The 15,202-nt window shown below is 46.7% G+C and overlaps 1 protein-coding gene across 17 annotated transcripts in view; it reads right to left on the bottom strand.

The window, feature by feature from the left end:
- Nucleotides 1-15,202, bottom strand: part of TIAM2 (TIAM Rac1 associated GEF 2) — a 325,018-nt gene that overhangs the window by 105,544 nt on the left and 204,272 nt on the right. For 12 of the 17 annotated variants that reach the window (XM_045058261.1, XM_019831415.3, XM_045058262.1 and 9 more), the window contains 2 exons: nucleotides 5,262-5,428; nucleotides 3,045-4,190 (listed from right to left, as the gene is read on the bottom strand). In XM_045058261.1, coding sequence (XP_044914196.1) covers nucleotides 3,045-4,184 — 1,140 coding nt within the window. In that variant the 5' untranslated portion in view covers nucleotides 4,185-4,190; nucleotides 5,262-5,428. Of the gene's footprint in view, nucleotides 1-3,044; nucleotides 4,191-5,261; nucleotides 5,429-7,897; nucleotides 8,004-8,978; nucleotides 9,379-15,202 lie in introns of all 17 variants that reach the window. The other 5 variants (XM_045058267.1, XM_045058269.1, XM_045058270.1 and 2 more) reach the window with 2 other exon arrangements.

Below are 15,202 nucleotides of genomic sequence, written 5' to 3'. Positions count from 1 at the left end.
GACTCTCAGTACAGCTCCAGGAACACGAAGAGCTTATTGGCATCAAACACATACTTCTTTCCAGCATGTGTTCTCCTCCCTCCCCCCCTCCCTCCCCCCCCCCATTAGTACGATATTCTTTTTCAGTTGTATATGTTCTTTTACCAATTTGCCTTATTTTAGGGTCTAACTCACCAGACTGGTTGAAAGCCCTATAAAAAAGGGGGGGGGCTGCTCCTTTTATATCTCTTTTTGAAAAGTCAAAACAAGTATGTCTCTCCATCACGGTAAGGGTTTCTGGACCTTAGTCCTGCTGGCAGACACTTCGCTCGCATGTGAGCGAGAGAATATGCATTTGCTGGGTGCTGTGTTGTAACATACAGTCGGAAACTTTACTCCCATGCACAGACTACATTTTTAAGCATCTATACCTGATCTTTGCCATAAATTGTGAACAAAAAACAAAGGGGGGGGGAGGGGAAGGCCAATGGGAGTGGCCTACTTGCCAGAAACACTCATCTTGCTCACCTTCATAGATCAAAAGTGGGAACGCAAGCATAACAAAAGCTGCGTTCAAAGGACACTTTTCAAAACTCCAAAGTAGTTTATTTTAATATTCAGTAAGCCCAAAGTAATATTATTTTTAATATTTATTTAATATATTTAATACTCAGTAAGCCCAAAGTTACTAGTGGCTATCAACAATATCTTGGCCATGTGGCTACGTGGAAAAAGCTCACCTATGAGGCTTAGCAGAAATGGTTTCGGCCCTGGCTTCTCCAACAACTAGCCTAGTGTCTTCAGGGAGGACCTTCAAATTCCTTGAACCTTACTTTCTTCATTTTTAAAATGAGGGGGAAGTCCTTTCTAGCTTTCAAATTTGAATTTTTTGATTATATAACCATCATGTTCTTTTTTCTTTTTTTTCTAATGTTCACTTATTTTTATTTTGAGAGAGACAGAGAGAGAGACATAGTGCAAGTGGGGAGGAGCAGAGAGAGAGGGGGAGAGAGGGAAAGGGAGAAAAGGAGAAGGGGGAAGGGGGGAGGGGAGAGGGAGAGGGAGAGAGGGAGAGAATATCCCAAGTAGGCTCCATGCTGTCAGAGCAGATCCGGACACAAGAGCTCGATCTCAAGAACCATGACACCATGACCTGAGCCAAAATCAAGAGTCAGAGGCTCAACCAACAGAGCCACCCAGGTGCCCCATAACCAGTCTGTTCTTAACTCCACAGGCTTACAACCCATTCAGAGTTAAGCCTCTGGATGATACAGACTTGAAGGAGGGCATCGCCCACGGGTGCAATGGGCAGTGACGGTCTGACAGGGGCAGAACGTGGCCAACACGCAGGGGCTGCCGGTCTGCTACTGAGCTACCCTGAACCTGAATGAGGCTCAGTAGAGCCGTGTGTAAGCCAGACCACAAACGTAGACAGATGAGAAACACACCCTATGCAAACAAGAGATGTGGAATGACTGGCTCAAGGCCAGGATCAATCAGGGGTCACAATGAATGACGACTTAACAGAAGTCGGCAACAGAACACCTGAATCAAAAAGGCACAAAGGTTCTCAGTGTGGGATTACAGCCCCAGAGAAAGCAGAGGACTATTTCAAAACCCCATTAGGCTCAACTGCCATCAGCTATTTGGGAACCAGGAGCAGAGAGAAAAGGTCAAATCTCCACTCGGTGGCGAGGCTTAGCAGAAAGTGAGTAAGGAGTCAGCAAATGACTACATTTGGGGATATGAACAGTTCCGTAGCAGGAGGGTGATCTCTGGGTAAAGGGGGAGCCGAGGACAACAAGGGGTGGTGATATGCTTCACGCGTGAGAAGGGAGTAACTAGCAGGAAGTTTTATGGATCTGAACCCATCTACTCAGGGAAGTTCTATTATTTTTCACCCCTGAAGCTCTATAAAATTTTGCAATTAGACACTGATCCAAGATGGATGAAATGCAGTTTTACTAGAGACAAACTGCCCACTCAAATTCTCTTCAACAATGTGACTTATACTGGGCGAGTTTAAAAAAAAAGGGGGGGGGAGAACTTTCTCCCTTCTACAAGAAACAAACAAAACAGAAAAGACAAGAGCAAAAGAACTGAAAACCTAGCAGTTGCCACTAGAACCTAAATAGGCAACCTATTATACTTTCCTTCCTGGTGACTAAGCCACTTTGTTTCCCCATGACAACTTTATACATCATTATTACATGTCAGTATTATCATCACAATGCTTATTTTGTCAGGCATGATCATATTTTTGCTATTACACATTCTTGGGTACAAGAGATTTTCAAAACTGTTTGCTATCCCCATTAGAAAGTGGTGAGATTATACAAATAGCTCATCAACTATTTTTTTTTAATGTACCAACTGAAGTCTAGAAATTTTAATTTCCCCAAAGTAATGTCAAGTTCAGGAAGGCTACTCATCCCCAAATAACAACATTCTATCTCTCCTTTTTGTTTAGACTTCGAGAGTGAACTCTAGCAAGATTCGCAGATGACTAATTCACTGGGGAATTCTCTGCAAAGCTATAATTTGTTTTTTCATTTTTTTTTTTTTTAAAGACAGCAAGTGTGCACATGAGCAGGGGAGAGGGGTAAAGAGAGAATCTCAAGCGGGTTCCATGCTGAGGATAAGCCTGACACGGGGCTCAGTCCCACCACCCCCAGATCACGACCTGAGCGGAAATCAAGAGTCAGATGCTCAAATGACTGAGCCACCCAGGCGCCCCCCCCCCACCCCCACGCTGTAGTTTCTAAGGACAGTTTGGCCACATCTCGGGGTGACGCCCGTGGAGTTCACACCAGAGTCCCAGGAGGTAAGGTTGCACAGAATCAGAGCCTGAAGTTCTGGGTGAGGGGTAACAAGTGCCCTTCTGAAGCAAAAGAGAAACACCACCACCACCCACTGCTGCAAACAAGAGGAGCCCAGCCTGAGGCTAAACTCTGCGCTTTCCTGAGCCTCCAGCCAGCGCTCTGCGGGAGCTCCTGCAACAAACAACCCGTTTGACAGACAGCGGGCCTGCGGGAACCTTCCCTTCCGCGCCAGGGGTGGCTCACCTGCAGCTTCCGCTTCTTTCTGGAGAGGCTTCCGGTCCAGTCGCTGATGCGGCGCATGCGGGCTTTGAGCGTGTCCTTCTTGGAGGCGTCCTCCGCCGCGGCCTTGGACTTGCGGCAGGGGAGGGTGAAGGACGCGTACGGCCCGGGGTCCCTGCGCTCCACCCGGGACGGCACGTCCATGTCCGAGGCGAAGGACACGCGGTGGCTGAGGCCGGCGCGCGCGCCCACGAACTCGCCGGAGAGCCGGAGGCCCGCGGCCGCGGGGCTGGCGTCCGGGGAGAGGTCGCGCAGCGAGGACAGGGAAGAGCTCTGGTTGAAGGGCTTCGGGGCCCCGGGCGGGAGGTCGGTGCCCAGGCGGGGGGCGGGCGTGCCGGGCGCCGGCAGGGGGCCCTCGGCCTCGCTGGCCTCGCTGGCCTCGCCCACGGGGCCCCAGGGGGAGTCGTACCAGGACGACTCGGAGCTCAGGGAGCTGCCCTTGCTGGAGCGCGGCCGCGAGTCCGGGGGCGAGTCGGGCCCGGGGCCCGGGCTGGGCGAGTAGCGCAGCAGCCGCACGGGGCCGCCCGCGTTCCCCGGGGCCCCCTCGGCCTCCTGGCCGCCGCCGTTGTGGAACTCGACCCGCAGGCAGCCATCCAGCTTCCCCAGCGTCTTGATGAGCACCCTGGGGCTCTTGCGGTCCTCGCCCGGCGGAGGCGGCGGCGGCGGCGGCGGCGTGGCCGCCACGCTCTCGTTGCCCCCGTAGCAGCTGAGAAGGTGCCCATTGCAGTCCCTCGAGGCCACGCGCTCCTCCGCCCGCTGGTGCGCCACGTAGTGGAAGCCGTTCTCCGGGGAGAGGAAGTCGTTGCCCGAGGCGCTGGTCCGGTGCTTGGCGTACGCGCCGCCTTTGGGGGCCTTGCACGTGGCTCCACCGGCCCTCGAGCCATAAGGCTGATTACTCTTGCAGTGAGACAGGCAGCTCCGGGCCAGGGACCGGGACTTGTAGCCCGCGCCGCCGCTGCCGGGCCCCCACCCGTGCAGTGACTTGTCGTCTTTCGCGTGAAGGCCGCGTATTTTCAGCGAGCAAGGCTTCTGCTTAGCACCAGTGAGAGCGTTGCCGTGATTCTTGGATCCTTGAAGGGTGTACTGACTCTCCGAGTTCCCCATGTTAACCTAAATGAAGAAGAGCGGCATCAGTGAGAAACAGGGCCATTATGACAGAATTTTCTTTAAAAAAAAAAAAAAAAAAAGCTCCACACGTTACAGAGTGACTAAGCGACGTTTCTGCTGTGTCTCCTACAACTCAGAAAAGCAGGGACACAAGTTGCTTACCGAACTGGTCTTCTACATGCCATGCAGGTTATCAGCCAAGTGGATAATACTGCATGCCCACGTGCTAGTTAACTTTAAAACACGTAATTTGTCGTATGATGTTAATTCGGAAGCTGAACGGGCACAAAGATCAGCTTAAGGCGGAGACCCCCCTTGAGGCTCAGTGTTGGGAGGTTCTGAATAAAGGATTCTTGAAGGGGAAAATGAGGGAAAAGCACCTGTCACTCCAGTACACTGATTTGTCAGTGATTAGAGAGATTTTCATTCCATACAAAGTACTAGGAGAGCTAACGCCAGTTAGCTAGTATAAGAGATTATTGTTCAAAACCGCCAAGTTTGTAAGAACAGGAGTCCAGGTACCACACTCTGTTGGAGCTTGGGTCTATCACACAGAGTAGGAACACGACAAAAGGAGTCCCCAAAGAGGAGGCTGAGATGAAGAATGGGGGCGGCAGGGGGAGGGGGGAGAATAAAAGCTCTCATTTGGGGCAGAAAGACATTTTCATAAAGCTAATCTCTAGTGCTTCTCAAGTCTTTACGGGTCCTCACTTTAGAACATGATGAGAAAAAATAGTTTGAAGCTGACTTATCAGAAACCGTGCGACTCTTTTTAAAGCCCCACTTTTCTCAATGAGTCTGTTAAGCCAAACAGGCGAGTTGAAATCAGATCTCAATCTTCCCCCTTGGCGTTTCATTCTATCTAGTAGATCACTATTTGAGGCAAGCTGGGGGTCATGTTCTCAGGTCCCTTTCAAAATGAATTTAGTAGGTTTTTAATTGTAATGTTTTTCCGCCTAAGAATGTACAGCCACAAAACAAAAGTCAAATGCATTGACTTTTCTTTGGTGGGAGCTAAGCATACACATATCAAAACAAAAATGACCAGATCAAACAACTGAAGTCACTCATTACCTTAATCACAGTCTTGCAACTTGAGGTGAACCACAACTCATCTGAGCCGGCTGTACCTGAAGTCTAGTCTGTGCTCTGAGGGAGATTAATAGTCAGAAGGCTTCATGGGGTCCTGGGAACAAGGCAGCATGGTTAACAAGTATGGGAAGGGAGTCCATGAAATGATCCTGAAAAACAGAAAATACAAGGGAACCGTTGAGCATTTTACACCAAGCTTCCAAAAAGGTAAAAACAAAGGTTTCATATAAATTCTACCAAGAAACAACCAGTGTCCAGAATCACTGTCAAAATAACAGATGAAATGTCTATAAACCGCTTGATTCATCAGAGGTGCTGGAAGATGTAAAAGAAGCTAGAACTGCCCATCCACTCTTGTAAAGGCCATTAATTCAACACACAGTCTGCAGTCCAATGTGCGCCTTTGTTTCAGGGGAGGGCAGGTGAAGGCTCTAGCATGAGTCACGGCTCATCTGTCACCACCGTCAGGAAAACAACTTGCAGCTTCTGCACACGGACAGGACTGCAGAAGCATCATCCTGATATGAAAACAGTTCATTGTTCTCGATTTGACTCAGCAGTGAAAACAAAACCCACAACGCGGAATCACAGTGAAATAGTCCTTGGCCGCAACAACTTGTGTTACGGAGGTTGACCCCACGAAGGAGATTCAGAGTTGTTCTCCAGCATATGTTTGGGCTTCTCCGCACAAGAAGTAGGGGCAGGAGGCCCAACTTGGAGGGAAGGGGCAGGCTGGATGAGCTGCCATCTGGCAGTGCTCGCTCCCGGGACACAAAGCCTGAGTTTTCTCTGCAGACCTAGACAGCAGAGCAGTGACGGTTTAATGGTGACTTCTTTCCCTTTCAAAAATGGAAATTATTTGTAATTGTGTTACGATACACATAGCAGAAAACTTACCGTCTTAACCACCATAAAGAGTACAGTTAGTGATGCCAAGTACATTCACACTGTTACACATACAATCTCCAGAACTCTTCATGTCCTGAAACTAAAGCTCTGTGCCCATTAAGCAACAATTCCCCACCTCCCTCTCCCGAGCCCCGGCACCTACCATTCTATTTCCTGTCTCCATGAATTTGATACCCTAGGTATCTCACGCAGGTACACTCACACAGCATCTGTCTTTTTGTGACGGGCTTATTTCACTTAGCACAATGACTTTAGGGTTCATCCGTGTTACAGCGTGTGTCAGAATTTCCTCCCTTTTTCAGGCCAAGTAATACTCTCTCATACGTATGGGCCACATTTCGTTTGTCTCCTTATCCGTCAGTGGACACATCGATTGCTTTCCACCTGGTGGCCACTGTGAGCCATGCAGCTATAAACGTGGGGGGACAAACATCTCTCTCAGACCCTGCTGTCCCACAGGTGAAGCTGCTGGTTCATAAGGTAATTCTATGTTTTATTTTTTGAGGAACCACCATCCCATTTTCCACAGTGGCTCCACCATTTTACATCCCCACCAACTGCGTACAGGATTCCCATTTCTCTACGCTTTGACCAGCACTGGTTATTTCTCTGGCGTTTTGATAGTGGCCATCGACAGGTACAAGATGAGACCATATCTGGTTTCACTGTGCCTTGTCTCCGATGGTTAGTGATGCTGACCATCCTTTTATTGGCACACAGCTGGTGTAACCCCTTCGGAGAGTTCAGTAGTGACTTTTAAAATTAGTGAAGCACTGGCCCTGGCCCCAAGTTTCTCCAGTAAGACCAGAGACCCAAGTCTTCCTGAGGCCATACACACACATAGATTTTAAAATTGGGGGACAGGGGGATGCCAAAAAGATTTTTCACTTTGGGGCTGGCAGGAGGATCCAAGAGCTCGTTTCAGGCCACCGGCTCAGTAATGTGGCCCCAAATGGCACCCGCTATGCTACCGACCACTTATCTTTTTAGTGGGCGGCTCTCACAAATATCTGAAAGAGGGAATAGCGCACTGGTTGGGATGCCACTGAAACATGGCCCCCGTGACCGCTGTGAGTCTGGAGCTAGATCACAAGAACCCCACCTTTTAAAAGCTCACAATAGGAGTTGTATTTCTTCAGCTCCGTCTTTTTTAAACGTAGGGAACTACAAGTGGCCAGCGTTGCTCCTGGCTGTCACCACTGGGACCTCTCCCACGAGCTGACTGCAGGGAGACTCTGTGCTTGTTTATTTCCCTCAAGACCAAGGCCCGGGGATGACCCCAAAGGTGAAAGGCTCCAGGGTCCCTCACCCACAGCCGGCCCAGCTTTGTCAGGCCCTTCTGATCTGAAGGTCACATGCCTGAAGACAGGCGCACACAGCCCTGGTGTCAAGCTCTCCAACATAATTGACACAAAACTGCCATTGAGAGGCTCCCTCTGTCAGCTGCTCAAGGCACACAAAGGCCAGGCTTCAAAGTCGCAGAATGGCCCCGGGATGGAAGCTTAGTCCCCAGCAACAGGTTACAACCTACATTCATCTTCCTGCTTTTGAAATTAAGCAGTTTCATTCTTATATCATATTATATTTGAAACACAGAGCCCTGGACCCTGTCCTTTACAAAAACGCTGTCCACCCAAGGCCTGCAACTTTGGGGCCCATACAGCATTCAAGAAGCGTTTGTTGAACTAAGTGAAAGCAACCTCACATACCAGAAGGCTGACTTGAGCACAAAGAGCAGGAATCATTCCCGACTGGGTCTGACCACAGGACTCACACAGACGCCCACGAGGAAACGTTGCGGTAATTAACACGGCACTGCCCAGAAAAAAGCAGAAGAGGGAGCAAAGAGGTGGAGAACAGTGTGCATTGTTACGTATGGTAACGCCTACCAGCTGTTCAACATCTTCAGCCAATCCTGGCAAAAGAAAACCAGCCTCAAACTGGAACGAGAAGAATTATGCAGTATTTATGAGGAATTTATTGACAGGAAGGGTAATCTCTGAGGGAAACGATTACCCCTGAGGAGTTTGGCAAATTGAACAGACACTTACTGGGCATGCTTCAGCTGTGGCTTTTGTCTGGAAAAAGGAGAATAAATAGGTCAAGCGTTCAACACCCCTGACTCCTTGACTGAGGGAATTCTATGGTATTCAAGTTAAATACTTTTTTGTTGTCGTTGATAGAAAGGGGGCTGAAAATACTCAAACAACAAATTTCCTGTGAACTTTTTTTTTAAAAAAGAGACTAGTTCAAAGCTCCCAATATCTTTAAACAGAAAAAAATACATAGTCGGTATACTAATCTGCAATATGTATTAGAAATACTAACACGGAGTAACATGTATTAGGTATGCTAACCTACGATTTATGTCATTAGGTATGCTAATGTGCATTGGGGCCCGCAGCTGACTGATGGAGAACTTAAGGGAAGTCATTTAGCAAATATTGTGTGCTGTATAAACAAGTTTTTAATAATTCTTTATTTATTGCAAAATAAAATACTGCAATTCTTTTAAGAAATGGACAATCTCATGAACCTAAAAAACAACCACCTTGTCTTTTGCTCTCTGCATTCCCCAACCATATAAACCTGCTATGTTGCTTGTTGCTTTTTAAAAGCTGAAATGACAAATAAGAATGGATATTTTTGGTTCAACTTGTGATCAATTACCACCCCAGAAATGCCCAGCAATGTGAAGAAATTCACAAATACATCACTACAATACCAACAGCCACGGTGCCCTACCGAATTCCACAGCAAAACATCTTTCGGGGGAAATTCAAGATTTACCTTTTCTTTATTTGCCTTGAGCTTGGGCTTGAACTGATGTGTCAGATTCCCAAAGTCTCCATTTCCACGTAGTGTAGAGTTTACAGCAGAGGAAAGACTGCTTTGTCTCTGGCCTGAGCCAGCTGCTCAGAAGGAGCAACTAAAGAGGGTAAGAGCCAACCCCCCGGGGGCCGGATGGTTCTGTGGGGAGGACCGGGGCTGAATGGGGACAGCAAGCCGAACAGAGGCGTGGGGACCCTGCACAAAAGCAGATTTATGGCTGGGCGAGGCAGTGAGGGAAGCTGACGTTCTACCACCATGAGACACCAACAAGGCTTCTCACATAATTCCAGAGAGATTTTCATACTGGAATAGGAGCCTCATCCTTGTCCAAGGGCAACATTCCAGATGGTGATAAGAACTAGGAAAAAAGATAAGAATAGGACTAACCATCATTAACCATAACCATATCTACTTGGTTTCCTTCATTGGGGGGAAGGGGGAGAGGAATTCAATCATTAAAAAGACAAACCTCAGCATCCGACTCTGGTTTGTGTCAGAGAACCTGGGTTTAAGGCCTGTTTCCGTCTCTTAAATAGCACAAGTCTTTGGGCAAATTACTTATACTTTGCGTCTCATTTTCTCCACTTACAACTTGAGGATAAAAATATCTGACCTACCTACCTCACGGAGAACTGGGTGTGGAAATGTATGTGAAACCACCTAAAAAACTGAGAAATACAATACAAATATATAGCCCTATTATTAATTGTGGGTTAGAAGTCTAAATTTGTGTACTATGACATCAGATCTTATGACAGTCTGTTGTTTCAGACAGTTTTAATTATGTTAATTATTACATATATATGTAATATATGTCATATATATATATAAATTTGGAATCTTCCAAATTCTGTTAGCACTTTCCTGATTTGTATCAATTCCCCAAATTATAACAGCATATAAAACTACCTAATTTGTCAGAGGTCTGTCAAATGTCAACAGAAACAATGACAGCCATATACTTATGTTATTGGACAGTCATGATAGAAAATTGTGCTCAATGAACAACTAGTATTACCTGAGAGCAGTCACTCTCAACACCCCGTGAATTTTGGCACTGAGGGGACATGTGATAATATCTGGAGATGTTTCCAATTAAACCAACTAGAGTCCTAGCACCTGGTAAGTAAAATTCAGGGATCCTGCTAAACTTCTACAATCCACAGGATGATCCCCACGACAAATAATTACCTGTCCCGATACGTATGTCAGGTTGAGGCTGAGAACCTGTGCCCTCAAGGTTTACTGCCTGTCTTACTAAAGCTACTAAAATACAAGACGATACCTAAAAATCTGAAACATGCATTCATCTCTCTAGGATCCAAACTTACTAAATAAACGCTGTAGATAATTGCCCCAAAACCTGCTTCTCTCATTCCGCATCAGCGAACTACACTCAGAACTTGAGAACTGAAGGCCATGACTCAAAGGAGCTCATTGCTAACCACAAGACTTGAACCCAATTTGTAAAGGAGGCAGGCAAAAGGAACATCTGGTCTCCCTGGGAATGGTGCTCTGGAAGAGTAATCCTTACAAATAAAGTGGGCAGAAAGCAAGCTGCTGCTAAGGTCTCAAAAGCTGATCATCCATTGTGGAGCCCCATGGGTTCTATTTCAATTCGGCAGGACCCCTTCCAACCGCGTATTAACAGATGAATGGATAAACCAGTGTGCACCTCCGAGGATGAGCATGGCTGGTACAGGGGTGGGGGTGTGGATAATCAATTTCCACGGAAACAACAGCCTGGCCTTTGCACAGTTCATCACCTAAGGAAGCCAATTTATCACAAGGAGGGTCTAGGCACTCACACCTGTTTTGTAACAAGTTCTAGTATCTGCAGCATTGCTTTAGAAATGTCTGTTCAACTATGAGTCATGACATTCATTTAATGACTCAATTACCAGTATTTTTAAAAGAACAGAATAGAAACAGAGTGGAGATGATAAAATAGGACAGAAAATGGAAGAGTGCATCCCAGTAAGGGTTAAAACTGTCTTATGAAACTAAATTCCCATGTGTCTCCACGTGTCTGCCTGTATACTGAGTTGTGAAGTACAATCATAGCTTCTTCGTGACCAAAAAAAAAAAAAAAAAACCAGTGTTGAAAACAATGACTTATAAAACCACAGCTTCCATCAGAATGGCACATCCCATTTTAACGAGACCCAAGGACAAACCAAGTCGAGAGAGTCTCAAAACACTTGCTCAATCACTACCCAGGCAAACACCTGAGCTAAAGACAGGAAGACGGAGATGAGGAATAGCCTCTGTCAGCAATTCTGGGCCCCACAAGTTGCGCACGTGGTCCTCACCTACTTCCTTCTACAACTTAAGAGAAACTTCCACTGCATGTGCTAAGTCTTCCTAGGAAGGTTAAAAATTACTACCCCCCCCCAAAAAAAGTTAACTGAAGACCTGAGTCTTGAAGAATGAGTGGGATTCTGTTAGATGAAGACAGAAAAGAAGGGCCTTCCAAGGAGAAGAAAACCACATGTTTCTAAGACACGGCCACTCTGTGGCCACAAGCTGAGTCCCTAAGCTACCGAATAAGGAAGTGAACTAAGTGGAGAAAGACCCCAGCTTGTACGGGGAAAGGTGACAAGGCAGCAGGGCCTGATCACAGGTGTCAGGGACAAAGTTCAGAGAGATGGGAGCTGGGAGCGGAGGGGAGGCTGGGGAGATGTTGACTGTCGTTAGCCCATCACCCCTCCCCATCCCCCAACTGTCCCAGAAGCACCGCAGTGTGAGCCATCTCCTAGGGACACTTGGGGAAACTGTCTGGAGAAGGAGCCCACAGGTCACACCCCAAAGACAGCATGGGGACAGCACTGGCACAGGAGGTAAATGTTCTTAGTGTTGGCAGAAACTCGGGAGCTAAAAGTGACAAAGAGTTCTACTCATGGCTCATCAGGAGTTTGGAGACCCCTCCTGCAGATCCCACCCCCTCCTGGGCACTATGAGGGAGACAAAAGAGACATATGGTCTGATCCCGTCCCCAAAAGGGTTTATCAGCTTGTGCGGGGAGGGGCTAATTACCAATGTGAACCATGTGTAGAATCAATAAGCGAGTGTATGACAACTTTAACAGCATGGAGTTTATGGGGGGTGGGGGGGAACCAACATTCCCACAAATATTACTGGTATGTTGTTGGAATGTCGGGGAGTTGAGAGGCCCAGCTCCATCTGAGCCATCACAGAAACTGAAAATATTTCGGGGGGGGGGGGGGGCGGTGGCAGGGGGAAGGGGAATTAATCACCTCTTCAAGCAAAATTACAGAATAGTTTAGAATAATCCCGGTGAATATAAAGTTGTTTTATTTTTCTTTTAGAAATTATCAAACTGCCTTTCATATACTTTTATCCATGTTCTTTCTAGTGTGTGTGTGTGTGTGTGTGTGTGTGTGTGTGTGTGTGTTTAATATATCAAATGTTCAGTCCCAACCTTCTTTTTCTCCAAAGTCTGCTTCAAATCTCATCCAAAGTTTGGCCAACATCCTTGTCCCTACAGACCGTGAGCAGTGCGTTTGTTGACTGCCAAAGATTCACCGGGTTCAAAATGTGCTAGCCTGACTTTTAAGTAACCTCTCACCTTCAACTTTGATGAACATGAACCCTTCCACAAAAAAGGGGAGTTCAGGCATGGGTCAGTACTTCCCAAGCTTCGTACTCAAACAGAAGACCTTGTACAGGAACCCGGGCTGTAACCACATGGCTTCTCACTGACTCGGAGACCTGCACGGACGGCATGTGCCTCAGTAAATCAGAAGCAGGCATCATGCTCCTGAACCTCAATCACATTCTGTGACCAAAATATACCATGGTAATTGTACTGAGTGATTCTTGGCAAAACATTTCTTCATTATACACTGTTCCGTTTAAGTTACAAAACGAACAGGCTTCAGCCACACATTTTTTCCCTCATTTAAGTAGGTGTTTTCCTCGCCCTCATAAATGTGTAACTCCTACTTCAGCTCAGCTTGCTGCCTGATTTGAGAGCCCATTTCTCTAAGGCTTGAGGCTACAATAGAAGTTGTTCTGGGGCCCGCAATTAACCAATTATTGCTGAACTTTTCCTTAAATTCTATGATAATTCACAACAAACCTAGTAAGATTTTAGCTGGCAAATTTACGGAAACCTTCAGGAAAAAAATATGAATAGCGTTAGTAGGTATAAATTTTATAATTTATACGAATTTACAATTTTTTTTGTTATCTAAAGTAGATGGGCACACAGAGGGAGAGGGAGGGCCTAATGTGCCCTGAGCCGCTGTGTGCCAAGGCTGACTGGGGCACAAGAACCCCCAGAGCTTGCAGGATCATCCCTGTCTTACAGCTTCCAGGGATTAAACAATTTCACCAAGATCACTAAGGGGCCAAAGGCAGGAGTCCAACCTGGATTTTTTTTTCACCTTTTTTTTTTTTAGCATTACATCAAAATTATTTTAAATGTCTCTTTTCAATCTGAAATTATCCTTTTTTTTTTTTAAGTACAACTTCACGTTCAGACTTTTCTTCTAGAAAAATAGCTGTGATCCATGTACCTTTCATAAAGAAAGCACTGAAAAAGTCTTTCTCTGGAGGTATCCTTTTTCCAGGCAGGAAAGGCTTGCACAGTTGGGAATGAAGACAGGAGAAGGAAATGAAAAACTCAACTTTTAAGTTAACTAAGGAGCTGTAAGGTTAGAATGTAATCATTCTATTCCACTTCACAAAGAACATCACACAAAGGAAAACTCTGTTTTCTTGGTGGCGTAAACGTCATCATCATTAGCCTAAATATCCACTGGAATTTAGAATATACGTCCCCAAGGCTGTGGGGATGGGACATATTGACCAAGACCAGGAGGTGGGGGGTGGAGGGAAGGGCAATCCAGAAACAGAACAACCAAATAGCATCTTCCTGAAGCTGCAACTTCATCTAACGCTAAGTAATTTAATAATTGCTTTAATAAAGACATAGATCATGAAGTAAAATATAAAATTTACATTTCTAAGGTAAAATACAGGAGTCCAACAGTATTTAGCATTTGCATTAAGTAGCTGTAGCTACTACATCCGGCATCCTAGGGAAGATACACTTTCACTGATTAACCCAGTACGTGTTTACTGAGTAAATATTCTGTTGGACACGGTTACAGGCCTTGAGGATACAACAATGGAACCCCGCCCCCCCCAAAAAATTCCTGCTTTCACGGAGCTTTAATTATAGGGGGGGAGGGATGAACAACAAACAAGGAAAGCAAATTGTTATAAGGTGACAAGTATTTTAGCCAAAAAAAAAAAAAAAAAAAAGAATAAGGGCGTGGTAGGCTGTGTGGGGGAGGGGTGCTGTAATTTTAGAAAGGGGAGAAGAGGAAGGCCTCACCGAGTGGTGACATTTACCCAGACTAGCAGAAGACAGACGACATGGCTTCTGGGAAAAAGGCACTCGAGGCAGAGGAGAGAAAGTGCAAATGCCCCGAGAGGTGGAACAGGCAGGCCAGTGTGGCTGGTACAGAAGGGGTCAAAGAAGGGACAAGGAGCCAGACTGCAGCCCAAAGGGACATTTTAAGGCCACTGGCTTTCGTGTTGAGACTGAAAGTCATGATTAGAGGGTGGTGACTCCAGAAGGCTCATCATGGGCCACATTTCAAGAGGACCACTGTGGCTGCCCTGTGTTGGGCTGTCTGCAGCCAAGTGGAGGCTGGGGGTGGGGGGCGATCAGGCTGCTAGAGGGATCTGGGGGACAGAGGACACGCGCTGGACTTGGGGGGAGTGATGAGGAATGGCCTGAGTCTGGATACAGTTGGAAGAAGGGCCGAGAGGATTCCCACATGGATGGGCATGAGGGGCAACAGGTCAAGAAGGCCGCGGTGACTTTCATTCTGGAAGAATGGAGAAGGCACAGTAGAAGAGGTTTAGGAGAAGACAAAATACTGCGTTTGAGATGTCTGTTGGACGTTAAAGTGGCAATGTCGAGTTGACAGCTGCGGGGAGAAGCCGGCATTCAGGGGAAAGGTGGGCTTGAGGTACAAGTGTGCTACTCATCCTTATGAAGATGGTATTTAAAACATAAAATGGATGAGCTCTCCGAGGAAGTAAACAAAAGGAAGAGAAGAGGCCCTGGGCACTCCCAAATGAGGAGGTCAAGCAAATAAGGAGAAGCACACAAAAGAAACAGAAGGAGTAGCCAGTGAATCACA

This window comes from Felis catus, chromosome B2 (assembly GCF_018350175.1).
Source record: "Felis catus isolate Fca126 chromosome B2, F.catus_Fca126_mat1.0, whole genome shotgun sequence".
Lineage (NCBI taxonomy): Eukaryota > Metazoa > Chordata > Mammalia > Carnivora > Felidae > Felis > Felis catus.
This window is presented reverse-complemented; position numbering and strand designations above follow the sequence as displayed.